Source organism: Scyliorhinus torazame, chromosome 16 (assembly GCF_047496885.1).
Source record: "Scyliorhinus torazame isolate Kashiwa2021f chromosome 16, sScyTor2.1, whole genome shotgun sequence".
Taxonomy (NCBI): domain Eukaryota; kingdom Metazoa; phylum Chordata; class Chondrichthyes; order Carcharhiniformes; family Scyliorhinidae; genus Scyliorhinus; species Scyliorhinus torazame.
Window position 1 is genome coordinate 57582566 of NC_092722.1, and position 14046 is coordinate 57596611.

A 14046-nucleotide genomic window follows, 5' to 3' on the forward strand; every position below is an offset into this window, starting at 1 on the left:
GTCAGCATGGATTTAGTATGGGGAGGTCGTGCCTGACAAACCTGTTAGAGTTCTTTGAAGAGATAACAAATAGGTTAGATCAAGGAGAGCCAATGGATGTTATCTATCTTGACTTCCAAAAGGCCTTTGATAAGGTGCCTCACGGGAGACTGCTGAGTAAAATAAGGGCCCATGGTATTCGAGGCAAGGTACTAACATGGATTGACGATTGGCTGTCAGGCAGAAGGCAGAGAGTTGAGATAAAAGGTTCTTTTTTGGAATGGCAACCGGTGACGAGTGGTGTCCCGCAGGGTTCAGTGTTGGGGCCACAGCTGTTCTCTTTATATATTAACGATCTAGATGACGGGACTGGGGGCATTCTGGCTATTTTGCCGATGATACGAAGATAGGTGGAGGGGCAGGTAGGAGGTGGGGAGGCTGCAGAAAGATTTAGACAGTTTAGGAGAGTGGTCCAAGAAATGGCTGATGAAGTTCAACGTGGGCAAGTGCGAGGTCTTGCACTTTGGAAAAAAGAATAGAGGCGTGGACTATTTTCTAAACGGTGACAAAATTCATCATGCTGAAGTGCAAAGGGACTTGGGAGTCCTAGTCCAGGATTCTCTAAAGGTAAACTTGCAGGTTGAGTCCGTAATTAAGAAAGCAAATGCAATGTTGTCATTCATCTCAAGAGGCTTGGAATATAAAAGCAGGGATGTACTTCTGAAGCTTTATAAAGCATTAGTTAGGCCCCATTTAGAATACTGTGAGCAATTTTGGGCCCCACACCTCAGGAAGGACATACTGGCACTGGAGCGGGTCCAGCGGAGATTCACACGGATGATCCCAGGAATGGTAGGCCTAACATACGATGAACGTCTGAGGATCTTGGGATTATATTCATTGGAGTTTAGGAGGTTGAGGGGAGATCTAATAGAAACTTACAAGATAATGAACGGCTTAGATAGGGTGGATGTAGGGAAGTTGTTTCCATTAACAGGGGAGACTAGGACCTGGGGGCACAGCCTTAGAATAAAAGGGAGTCGCTTTAGAACAGAGATGAGGAGAAATTTCTTCAGCCAGAGAGTGGTGGGTCTGTGGAATTCATTGCCACAGAGGGCGGTGGAGGCCGGGACGTTGAGTGTCTTTAAGACAGAAGTTGATAAATTCTTGATTTCTCGAGGAATTAAGGGCTATGGAGAGAGAGCGGGTAAATGGAGTTGAAATCAGCCATGATTGAATGGTGGAGTGGACTCGATGGGCCGAATGGCCTTACTTCCGCTCCTATGTCTTATGGTCTTATGGCTGCTTTCTTGATGGAAAAAGTAAATCAGTTTGCAAAAAAGCTATTTCAGTGGCAACACAACTTCCATCACAATTACCCTGCACTATACATCTAAAAACAAAAAGCATGTTCTAGCCTTGCTTGGGTGACAGTATTGTTACCTGTGGTTGAGAAAGTTGTATGTTTACACCCCATTTCAGGAACTGTAGCTCACATTCCAGCACAGCCATGAGAGTTCTGCATTATTGCAGCTGCTGTCTTTCGGATAAGACTTCAAATTAAGGCCTCATTTGCAATATAGTACTGCAATTATTAGTACGAAGTCTTACAACACCAGGTTAAAGTCCAACAGGTATGTTTCGATGTCACTAGCTTTCGGACAGCTAGTGACATCGAAACAAACCTGTTGGACTTTAACCTGGTGTTGTAAGACTTCGTACTGTGCCCACCCCAGTCCAACGCCGGCATCTCCACATCATTACAATTATTAGGTTATAGTTCTAGGAATCCAGAGATTGTGTTTTTAGATCCTGTCATGGCAATGAAAGCTTCGAATTTTGTAAAAAGCTCGTAAAAGTGAAGCTATTGGACTATACCAAACCACATCTGGTTCACTAGCGATATTGAGGGAAGGAAATTTGATGCCCTTATCCAGTCAGACTACATGCGACTCCTAGCCCACACAAACATGGTTGGCTCTTAAGTGCGCCCTCTGAAGTAGCCAAGCAAGCTACTGTCTTTTCCAAACAATAAGTAAAATAAAGTGAAAAAAAACATTCCACTATGACCAAGGCATCCAATCAGAAGTTAAATGCGCACTCAGCCCACTGATGCAGCACCACCTTATATTCCACCAGAGGTTCACATTCCAAAATTCACCACGACTCTCCCTGACAACCCACTGCCCCTAGAGTCAGACTAAGGAACAAGATAAATGGAACAGTCCAATTAAAGAGAGAAAAGGAATGTTGACAAAAGCCAAAGAGGATAAAGAGGAAGATAAGCAAGAAAAGAAAGCAAAAAGGAGGAATGGAAAAGTAGGCAGAGTCAAGTATCCATGCATCTAAAATAAATTATTGTGGAGTGAACTGAAGCATCAACAACTTGTTAAAATATTTTTCATCTGTCTTCAGGTATTTTCTACAACATGGTTCCTTACACTTAAACTGCATTCACATAGTGCCCTTAATGTAGGAAAACTTCAAGTGCTTCAGAGGAATGTAATATATTAAACTGACACCAAGTCAAAGATGACATACCAGGTGGATGACTACAAGCGTGGACAAAGTGGCAGGCTCTAAGAAATGTCGTAGTGTAGTAGAATGCTTTAGGGAGGAAATTAGAGTTTGAGGCCTCGACAGCTTTAGACAGGAATGAATGATTTGGGCCTTGACAGTTGAAGGCATGGTTGTCAATGGTGGAGAGAACGAATTGGTGGATGCACAAGAGGACAGGGTTGGAGAAAGGTACAGATCTTGAAAGGTTGTTGGGTGGAGGATGTTATAAGAGATGCATGGAAAGATTTGAATAAGTGAATGAGTATTTTAAAGTCAAGGCATTGGTGAACCAAATGCCATGTCAGGTCAGAAGCGCTGATGTCATCAGTGTGCAGTCAAGATATGTGCAGAATTCCCAAGTCGCAGCACATGGAAGGTGAGCTAAAAGACCACAGGTTGTGATAATTCGTCCCAGAATTTATTTTTCTCTTTCCAAGAATTTATTAAACACATTCTGGAGGCACTACCTGATCTAACACATTGCAAAATGGAGTTCACACGCCTGATTAGAAAGAAAGCCTTACTCCAAAGCATAAAATGCAAAAAGAACTTTTATATCTGAAAACACCCTTGCATACTTTCTTAAAAATGTTTTTTAAAAATAAATTTCGAGTACCCAATCAATTTTTCCCAATTAAGGGCCAATTTAGAGTGGCCAATCCACCTATCTGCACATCTTTGGATTGTAGGGGCAAAACCCACACAAACACGGAGAGAATGTGCAAACCCCACACGGACAGTGACCCAGTGCCGGGACCGAACCTGGGACCTCGGCAGCGTGAGGCAGCAGTGCTAATCACTGCAGCACCTTGCTGCCCCGACCTTGCATATTTTTAATTAACTCTTTTAAAACAGAGTAGGAAATGAAAGGTGCATAAAAGCTGTCCAAAGCAAGAGTCTGGCATTTCAGAGATTCAACACTGGCAACTCAATCTGAATTAATTTGATCTCAATGAAGCACACTCCACTGTTCATACTTGCAGTAGTCTACTTTCAAGGTCATGTTACAAAATAGAATTTATACCATTGCATTAAAAGAATAAAGTTGCTACCTCAACAGAGCATCAGAAACAAACATTAGTTTAAAAATAAATCAACGCTTTCACTAACAGTATCACTGCAAAGTACATGCTGTGTACAGGTGGCCCAACATATGCCTGCAGGCCACAAACCGGCCCACCATGCACCTCTAACTAGCCCATGGACCCACTGTTCAAAAAGTGGGTAAGTTCAATGAAAGATGTGCAACGAGCTGCGCCTCCAATCGCAGGTAATTTCTCTCTCACGTATGCTGCTGGTAGGCTGGTGAACCTAAGTGAGCGAGCGTGGTAATGGGCACTTGAGTTAATGGGATGTGTGGGGGGGGGGAAGAGAAGAGCCCAGAGCGAAGAAGCGAGAGCGAAGAAGCGAGAGCGAAGAAGCGAGAGACAGAGACAAAGAGAGAGAGAGAGAGAGAGAGACAGAGAGAGAGAGAGAAAGACAGAGCGAGAGACAGAGCGCAAGAGAGAGCGCGAGAGAGAGCGCGAGAGAGAGCGCGAGAGAGAGCGCGAGAGAGAGCGCGAGAGAGAGAGACAGAGAGAGCGCGAGAGAGAGAGACAGAGAGAGCGCGAGAGAGAGAGACAGAGAGAGAGACAGAGAGAGAGACAGAGAGAGAGACAGAGAGAGAGACAGAGAGAGAGACAGAGAGAGAAAGAAAAGGTTGGACAACTGTGATAAAACACCTAACATTATATTTAATTGTCCCTGTGCAACAGATTGAATGGCAGCAAAACTACCATTTCTCTGAATTACAGATCCTAGCCCCAGAAATCTCAGCAGATACTTGTAAAAGTGCACAGAAGTTGCACAAGGTATATCATTTTTGTTTTATTTAAAATATTTAGTTCTGTTTTTAAACTGTTCCATACCTGTTTTCAGTTTTGTTATAGCAGCTTCAGTTCGCCCCACTGAAACAAAAAGAAACATTTTATGGCATGTACCATGCTTGAACTTGTAATTATTTCATATTTGATTGCAGTTAACCGGATTCGCTATAGAAAACATCATGCATTAAACCCCAATGTTCAAAATGGGAACATTCAAAATTACTGCAATTAACCCAAATTTACAGAGAAATTTGTACCTAGTACAAGACTTAAATAGCAATCTGTTCACTTGATCTCCACAACCATAGGCATGTGAGGAAAGTAAACTACAGCATGAATTAATTATCAATTATGAATTATTACAGCATGAGGGTTTGCCGTCGAGTGAAAAGGCCAGCCTGGGAACTGGCAAGATGGCGGAGACTGGGTCGCTGGGTGGGGCCGCACAGCTAACAGCAGAAATGATGACCAAGGTGATGGCTTTGGTGTTGGAGAAGCAGTTCGCAAAGCACATGGGGCCAACAAAGGGCTGCGAGCAAACTTAGAGGACTTGGAGAATTGATTGAGGCGGCAAAATTTGAGGATCGTGGGCCTGCCCGAGGGGTTGGAGGGTCCGAGGCCAATGGAGTACTTTGCCAAGATGTTGGTGGGGGAGGGAGATGATCCCCCTCAATATGAATTGGACCGGGCTCATTGGTCGTGGAGGCCTAAATCGAAGGCGACTGAGCCGCCAAGAGCAGTGATTGTTTGCTTCCACAGGTACCAAGGAGAGGGTTCCGAGTTGGGCACAGCAGAAGCAGGTGCAGTGGGCTGGAGTTGGTGTACATATCTACCAGGACCGAACTGTGGAACTGGCGAGGAGGCAAGTAGCTTTCGGCCAAGTGAAGACGGCACTATATAACAGTGGGATGTGCTTTGGCGTGGTGTACCCAGCGAAGTTGAGGGTGACCTACAAATCCAGAAACTTTTACTTTGAGATGGTGGAGGAGGCGTTAGTGAAGGCGGAAGGTTTGAGGCAGAAGTGAGGAATGGGACTGAGGATTGGTCATGGACTGTGAGGAGGGGAGTTGGAAGAGTGTATATAAAGTTTTATTTTATGTTTTTACCTCATGCTGTTATATGGGTCAAATTTCATCTTTTTTTGGTAGCGGCAGCTTTTCTGAGATTTGTATATTGCACGGGATATGTTTGTTTGAGGGGGGGTATGTTTTTACTGGTTGTTTTCCTGGGACTGGGCGGGGGAGGGGAGAGGAAGGGGAGGGGGATCTAGGCAGGGACCCCTGCACTAGCAAGCTTAAGTAAGCTAGTGAACAGAGGTGTGGTGGGGAATGGGCTGCGCACATTGGAGTCTGGTGAGCAGGTTTCAATGGCCGAGGTGGTGTGAACAGTGGGGTGGGAAGAGAGGGGATCAGTACTAGGTGAGGTCATTTCGAGAGGAACTGGACAGGGGGATTCTGGGAGGGGGGCAGAGGGGTTCGATGGCAACAATGGTTGGCGGCGGGTCAGGTATAGTGGGCAGGGCCCGGAGTTATGATGATGGTTGGGGAGAAAAGAGGAGAGACCCTAGGTTAGGTTAGTACGGTGGAACGTGAGGGGGTTGGGAGGACCAGTGAAAAGGTTGAAAGTGCTCACGCACCTCAAAAGCTTGAAGGCCAATGTGGCTATGCTGCAGGAGACTTATTTGAGGGTAAAGGATCAGGTGAGGCTCAGCAAGGGCTGGGTGAGCCAAGTGTTTCATTCGGGGTGGGGGTAGCTGTTTAGGTTACTAAGAGACTGAGGTTCCAGATGGAGAAGGTGGCGGCGGACCGGGGGGGGGGGGGGGGGGGGGGGGGGGGGGGGTAGGTATGTGATAGTGATTGGGCATTGGAGGGGAAGTTGGTGGCGTTGGCAAGCATCTATGGTCCATATTGGGACGATGTAGGGTTCATGAGGAAGGTATGTGGGGCCATCCAGACTTGGATTCGCATGAGCTGTTAATGGGTGGGGACTGGAACCTGGTACAGGAACCAAGGTTGACAGGTCGCAGCCCCGCTCGCTTGCCCAGTCCGGTGGTGGTGGGGGGAGAGAGAGAGAGAGAGAGAGAGAGAGAGAGAGAGAGAGAGAGAGAGAGAGAGAGAGATGGGCTTATGGAGGAAATGGGAGGAGTGGACCCGTGGAGGTTTTTGTACCCGGGGCTGCGGGAGTACTCGTTTTTCTCCTCGGTCCATAAGGTTTATTCGAGGCTAGATTTATTTTGTGGTAGGGAAGGCGCTGTTGGCTGGGGGGGGTTAAGTGATCAGAATACTTGGCAATAGCAATTTCGGATCATGCGCCGCATTGGGTGGACAAGGTTTTGGAGAAGGGGGCAGTGCAGAGGCCGGGGTGGAGATTGGATGTGGGGTTGCTGGGGGACTGAGGTTGTGAAAAGATCAGGAAGGTAATTTAAGAATATGTGGGATTTAGTTGCATGGGGGAGGTTTCGCAGGTGGTGGTATGGGAGGCTGTGAAGGTGGTGGTGAGGGGAGATGTGATATAGTTTCAGGCGAAGGTGGATAAGGAGTAGAGGGTGGAGCCACCGGAAGAGGATTGGGAGAGGTGTGAATTCCTGGACCGTTTGGAATACGCGAGGCTGGGGAAGGATAGGGCCACATTGGAGGGGTCGATGGGGGAACAGGAGATAAAGGAGGCAATTGGGAGGATGCAGTCGGGGAAGGTAGAAGGGCCAGATGGGTTCCCGTTGGAGTATTATAAGAAATTTAGGGATAAATTTAGGCTGCTGATGGTGGGGATGTTTGAGGTCACTCAGCCCTCCCCAATCTAACATTAATTACCTCTATTAAGAGTATCAAGATACCAACATCCTCAAACTAAAGTTTTTTTTAAATGAGAAACATGCAAAGTTCTTCAAGTAGACAAGTAATATCAAACAGATTAAAACAATACTGAATGATGTAACCCAGGACCAAAGGAGCTGACAAAACAAATTTTCTCTAATCTTTAACTACAACTGAACATTTGCTGGAGGTAAATACCATTTTGACTGCAATTTTTGTCACAAAGCTACTATAATATTAAATTAGCTGCCATAGTTCTTTGAAAAGTGCAGCTTCCATGCAAGAAACAAACATTAACCGCTTACCTTGTTTTTAATCTAGAGGTCAGGAGGCAATAACTGGGGACACTACCCCATAAGCCATTAATAGCTTAGTACTGCAATTTTAAGTTTCAGGTGATTGTGTTTTAAATCACAATCCACCGCATGAAAGGCCCTTTTCTGTCACACATCCGTACAGATTTTGACTCTGTGATGGTTAACAAAAAAGGTTTGGAATAATGTGTGATGAATTATTACCTGCTGAATAGTTGTGTTGAAAAATTTACATAATAGAATTCTTGTCAATCGCCCCGTTAAGCGGGCTTTAATGGGCAGGTGTCACACTGAGGAGATCTGTCTTCATGGGCAGTATTCACCACATGAACTAAGATTAAACAATAGGCCTATATTATGTTTGTAAATCACTGCTTTCTATATTAAACCTCTTGTGAAAATCATTCTCAGAACAATGGCTGAAGCTAGTCCTCTGGCCGCCATCATGTGAATCATATAAAACAATTTAAGACTTATCTGGCAATTGTCCTCCAAAATGATGGCCATTCCTTACCCCAACTCTTTCTGTTAATCATGTGCTATAGTAACTGTTCACGGCTACAGCTAACAGTCACCAAGGGCTAAAGAAGCATAAATAAGTTTACTATCTGTACATATAAACACATTTTTGGGAAATATACATGCACGTCAGACATTACAATTTTAAGTCTTGAAAGTGACAATGCAGCTAAATCCATAACAAAACCGGAATTTTACAGTAAACCTCAATCAACCCAGAAGAAAAAATGTCATGTGGTCATTTCTAGTAGCTATGGTACTCAACTAAAACAATCTTCAAAATGAAGTAAAGGGCCATCATCCATTTCCCCACCAAGCATTAAATACCCAATAACTAGCATAGCTAAACAGTTTCTATTTATCAGTCAAAACATTGCATCAATATACACCAAAAAAAGAACTGAACAAACCTTGCTTGAAGTCCACACTTGGGGACATGTGAGCAGTTTCCGCAGTTCCAAAAACTGGTCCATGATCTGGAACTTGACTGGGCAGCTGCTGGGATTTGAGGTACAACAGGTGAGGATAATGAGGGTGCGGACACAAAAACTAGCACATGGAACACGCAACAAAGAGGAAAATAAGCAAAAAAAGGTTTTCCATGAAATTCCACAGTAGGACAATAAATTCAAGAACAAAAAGCAAAACCAAAACAAAGAGATGGAGTAAGCAGGATTGAGAAGGAAAAGAAAACAGGATTACCATTAACAAGGACAGACAACAGACAAAACTCTGCTAAATGCATTCTCACTGTTCCCTCTAAGAATTCTTTTGATCTATTGTGGATGACTAGCCAATAACTTGCAACATGAGAATGGTTATAATTTTCCCTCTTTAATTCAGCTCTTTTAGAAAATCCTACATCGCCATTGATGATTTGAATTTCTTGCTGATTGTTTGTGAAGATTTGCTATCAAGGAACATTGCAGCATGAATAATCTAGCATACACGAGGATAAATTTAGTAATTTTTGCAAGTAATTTTTAAAAAGGCACAAGCTCTAATTATATTTTAAATTGCCAGTAACTTTAATTCTATGGCCATTATATACGGATGCCTGTATCTCTAAATGCCATCACTCATTGTTGTTTAGTTGATTCTGATTTGGTTCAAAATGTTACAAATTAGTCAACAGCTAAATAAAATACTGAGTTGGTAAACAATATTTGAGTTGGTAAACTTAGGGGAGTAAACAAATCAACTATTTAGCTTTAATACTTTTTACAGTATATTAAAATAACACCCCTCTTTGCTGCTGGCTATAGACCGTATTACTCTTGATTTAAAAAATACTGGTTAATTTCAGATATGCTCGCAGGGCTCTACCGATATAACTGCCAGGAAAATGGGCAACCATTGCAACAGGGTGGGGTGGGGTGGGGGGGTGGAGTGGGGAGAGAAGGAAAATGGGACAAATTCCGTGAGCCAACTTTCATTTGCCACTGCAAGACTAGGTCTGTAAAATTAAGAACATGAATTGGTAAACTCATCACAATGTCAGCCAACACTTAGGAGTTCCAACCATTGTGGCACCTCACACCTCTACTACATAGCCAATGTCCTCATTTTCAATGGATGCTGCCAGTGGTTGTAAACACCCACCTTGGTCTTCTCAATATTTTCAGTTGTCAAAGATTGGCCATGAGTTCAATTCTATTTGAGACATGATGGAACAAACTTCATTTTTAAGTGCTCTCTATAGCAAGGAGGATATACCGGATCGAAAACTAAGTATAATTACTCTCTTAAACATGTAATGTGAACAGAAACAAGAGGTAAGAAAGGGGGCACTGTCTTGCAATTATATAGATTTATAACTTCAGAGAACTTTGAGGCCCACCTAGTTGCTTTAGATTCAGAGGACCAAATTCACAACAATCAGGTCAAAATTCAAACAGCTTAAAGTTACATGGATGCTCTTTCTTAAAGTCGCTTTAGTTCTGAATGCTGGTGAAGCGTTTAATTCCATTGAAATCCACACTGAAAACCAGTTCCAGCCTGCAAATGATTGGGCACCATCTCATACCCAACAAAACAGCACTGATGACTAGTACAAACATGTCTGTGGGTCCAAATCTGGTGGCAAGGGTCAGCAAGCTAATGCTGAATTTGTTTAATCTAAATTCAACTAAAATAAGCAACTGAAATAATCGCTATTCTGGCTGCAGCCTAACGAGCGAACGCCTTTGTGAAAACATTTCACATACATTGCTAAAAACTGACAAAAAGTAGGGCCTGCCACTGAAATTTATCTTTTTGAAGTTATTAATGAAATTATTAATTGTTTTCCCCCCCAAACATAATTGCAATTTTTAAACTTAGAGGGAACATGATACATCGTACACATCAGAAGACAGACAAGTATTTAAAATTCAGTGCAACATGAAACACAGACAATACTTTAAACAAGTACACGCATACATTTCAGAAAGTTATACTTCAGCAAATGTCAACTTTGCTTTAAATCTCAAGAATACATTGCACAGTAGTTATAATGTATAATATCTAACTGTGGCGATACCATTTCATTCAGAACAAGTGAGCACCTGAGTTGTGCTTGCACTTTTCCCGTAATTCCACTTTACTGTACCATGTAAATGAGGAAACCAGTGATCATATGACATCCTTACTAGTCATACGACCACCGTGAGCCACATTAACACTGGAGCTGGTAGTCAAGCTCCCCTACAGATCTAGATGTTGCATGCTTTGCTAATTTTCACTAAAAGAGCAAACCAGACAAAAAAAATGGTTCATGAAATTGGATGGAAATTAAGTTCAAAATTCAAAAACAAATTTAAATGCATCGTCACTCAGGCACTTTTGAATTTCTGAATGTGTAGGTGCAATATTACCAGTTCCACTCAATGTAAATCAGTTGATGAATTTATAAATTTTGCAAAATGAGGGAATAAAATTGTCACATTTGCTTTTATTTTACAAAAATAGGGTTTTATATAACACACACCCAATACTATTTTCAAATTATTTCAATTTCTCACCATTTCATACATTGCTGTGAAATAAAAACTCTTAGCATTTTCTCACCGGATGTTCACCATGCCAAATCACTTGACCCAATTATGGTCACATGTCAGGCTTTTAAGACTTGTATTAGTCCCCAAAACCATTTCTATGTACATACTGATGCTCTCAGGTTTGCTCCCAAAAAAATCTGAATCAATTGAGAATTCCTGCACATTGCTGTACGCATTGGTTCACTCAATTTTAATAATTTATTAAATTGATATTTTTTTTATAAATCAGGAAACTCGCGTAAAACAGTAACTTTACAGGGAAAAATAAGCTGTGTATTAATTAATAATGACAGTTTCTCTGTTCCCCCTTTTACATTTACTCTAAAATTAAAAGTGGAGCATCCATTGTGTATTTATTTTTAATTTGCAATCACAGGATGTGGACACCACTGGCAAAGCCAGCGTTTAATATTGCCCATCGCTAATTGCCCTCGAGAAAGTGGTGGTTTCTTGACAACAGAATGGGTTGTTTCAGTGGGCAGTTAAGACAAGGATGTTGCTATGGCTCTGGGGTCATATATAGGTCAGACCGGGTAAGGACAACAGATTTCCTTCCCTAAAAAGGGCATTAGTGAACCAGATGGATTTTTATGACAATCCAGTAGTTTTGTGGTCATCGGTACCAAGACTAGCTTTTTATTCCAGATTTATTTAATTATCCACATTTAAAATGCCCTGCTGCTGTGGTGGAATTTGAATGCGTCGCCCCAATCATTGATCCAAGTCTCTGGATTATTAGCCATATTGCATAACCACCATGCTACCATTCCCAGTTAAAAACCATTATGCACAACCACGGAAAATAGTTGTGCTCCCATTATCTGTGATAGATTACATGCAATAATTTTCCTTTCCAAAATTCATCAACTGGGCAGAACGGTATCACAAGTGGATAGCACTGTGGCTTCACAGCACCAGGGTCCCAGGTTCGATTCCCCACTGGGTCACTGTCTGTGTGGAGTCTGCACGTTCTCCCAGTGTCTGCGTGTGTTTCCTCCAGGTGCTCCGGTTTACAAAGACAGTCCAAAGACGCACAGGTTAGGTGGAATGGCCATGCTAAAGTGTCCAAAAAGGTTAGGAGGGGTTATTGGGTTGCGGGGATAGGGTGGAAGTGAGGGCTTAAGTGGGTCGGTGCAGCCTCGATGTGCCGAATGGCCTCCTTCTGCACTGTATGTTCTGACAAAATGTTTGGGCTAAAGGTTTGGCAACATCGCTCATCGTATTTCTCACCTTCAGCGAACCTGTCAGCACCATACCTGAGCTGTATGGAAGAGTGTATGTTGGCTTAGATGCTCACCACTAAAGCCGTGGTTGTTTGCAGAATAATGTGCATCAGGGAGCTGAGATTTCATTTCATGGGCTAACTGCTGCAGCACCATTAGCTGCTTTGGCAACAAAAGACACTGAGGTAGGGCTGGCAGGGGAGGACATTGTGTTCATATAGCACCTTTAATGCAGCAAAATGTTTTCAGGTGCTTCAACCCATCACTCCTGTGTTCATGATGAAAATTTCACAGCGCCACATAAGGAGATATTAGACAGGTGACAGCAAGGTAGGTTTTAAGGAACAACTTAAAGGAGGAAAGAGGCAGAGAAATTTAGGGAGAGGATTCCAAACTTCAGGGCCTAGGCAGCTGAAGGCACAGCTGCCAAATGGTAGATTAAAATTGGGGATGTTCAAGAGGCCGGAATTAGGACATCACTGATATCTGAGGGTTTGAAAGCTAGAGAAAAGAGAAATAGAGAGGGGTGAGGCCATGGAGTAATTTGAAAATAATTGAGGATTTTAAAAGGGGCATTACTTAACTAGAAGTCACTGTAAACCAGTGAGCACAGAAAGTATAAGCGAACGGGACTTAGTGCAAACTGAGATAGGAAGGCAGTTTTGGATTACCTTAAGCTTACGGAATGTAAGAAGTGAGAGGACGGCCTGAAGTGCCATGGAATAGTTAAGTCTAGAGTAACAAAGGCATGGGTGAGGGAGGTGGGTGGGGAATCACCTCATTGGAAGGGCAACAAAAATAACACTGCCATTTGGAGACTCATCTGGCAAAAGCGGAGTCCTTTCTATTATGGGAGGTAATTTAGTTTCACCCACTATAATTAGCTCCCAGAAGAGGATGAAACTGCCATATGTTTATATATTACAAAGGCTGTATATGATCAAAAGGTAGGGTGGGGTGAAGATGACCGTTTAGTGCGTTTGATTTTATCCTTCAGAACATGACCTGGTGTTCTGGTTTAGCACAGTGAGCTAAACAGCTGACTTGTAATGCAGAACAAGGCCAGCAGTGAGGGTTCAATTCCCGTACCAGCCTCCCTGAACAGGCGCTGGAATGTGGCGACTAGGGGCTTTTCACAGTAACTTCATCGAAGCCTACTTGTGACAATAAGCGATTATTATTATACTATCCTTCCAATGTCTCATCACAGCACTTCACTGTTTCTTAAATGCAACCACTCTTTCCTGCCAACTTGTCCCAGTTGTTAACCACCCTTTGAGAGTAACACTTTAACCGTTGGCCTGCACAGGCCAGAGCCAGATAAAGTATTGTTTGGAGTTTACTTTTAGTAAGTCGTTAAATATTTTGGCAAAGGTGATCTCTGGATACATGTCAGAATTAACCTAAAATGGAGCAAGACTAACAATTCTATACAACTGTCAACTTTTAACTAACAACTAATTTGTACTGAAGGCTGTTAGGTTAAAGTAGTCTGATATTTTCTAACTACCTGAGGTGGAGTGGGTGTGGAGCTTGGCCTCACCACTGGTGGCGTAGGGTTTCTGCTTCCACCTCCTCCTGACAATATTTCTTCAGTGACATCCTTGCCTCCCTGGTTTGGATCACGGATTCTAATCTGCAGAAGAGAAACCAACACAGTATTAAATGTTACAACTTGATCATTATTCACAACACTTTGACTTTCCAAATGACAATTCTTTGTCTAGAAAATTGAC

General features: G+C 42.8%; 1 protein-coding gene across 24 annotated transcripts in view; it reads right to left on the minus strand.

Annotated features, from left to right (window-relative positions):
• Nucleotides 1-14046, minus strand: part of eif4g3b (eukaryotic translation initiation factor 4 gamma, 3b) — a 480107-nt gene that overhangs the window by 202619 nt on the left and 263442 nt on the right. For 19 of the 24 annotated variants that reach the window (XM_072478533.1, XM_072478532.1, XM_072478530.1 and 16 more), the window contains 3 exons: nucleotides 13821-13946; nucleotides 8460-8598; nucleotides 4446-4484 (listed from right to left, as the gene is read on the minus strand). In XM_072478533.1, coding sequence (XP_072334634.1) covers nucleotides 4446-4484; nucleotides 8460-8598; nucleotides 13821-13946 — 304 coding nt within the window. The remainder of the gene's footprint in view (nucleotides 1-4445; nucleotides 4485-8459; nucleotides 8599-13820; nucleotides 13947-14046) is intronic. The other 5 variants (XM_072478527.1, XM_072478522.1, XM_072478539.1 and 2 more) reach the window with 2 other exon arrangements.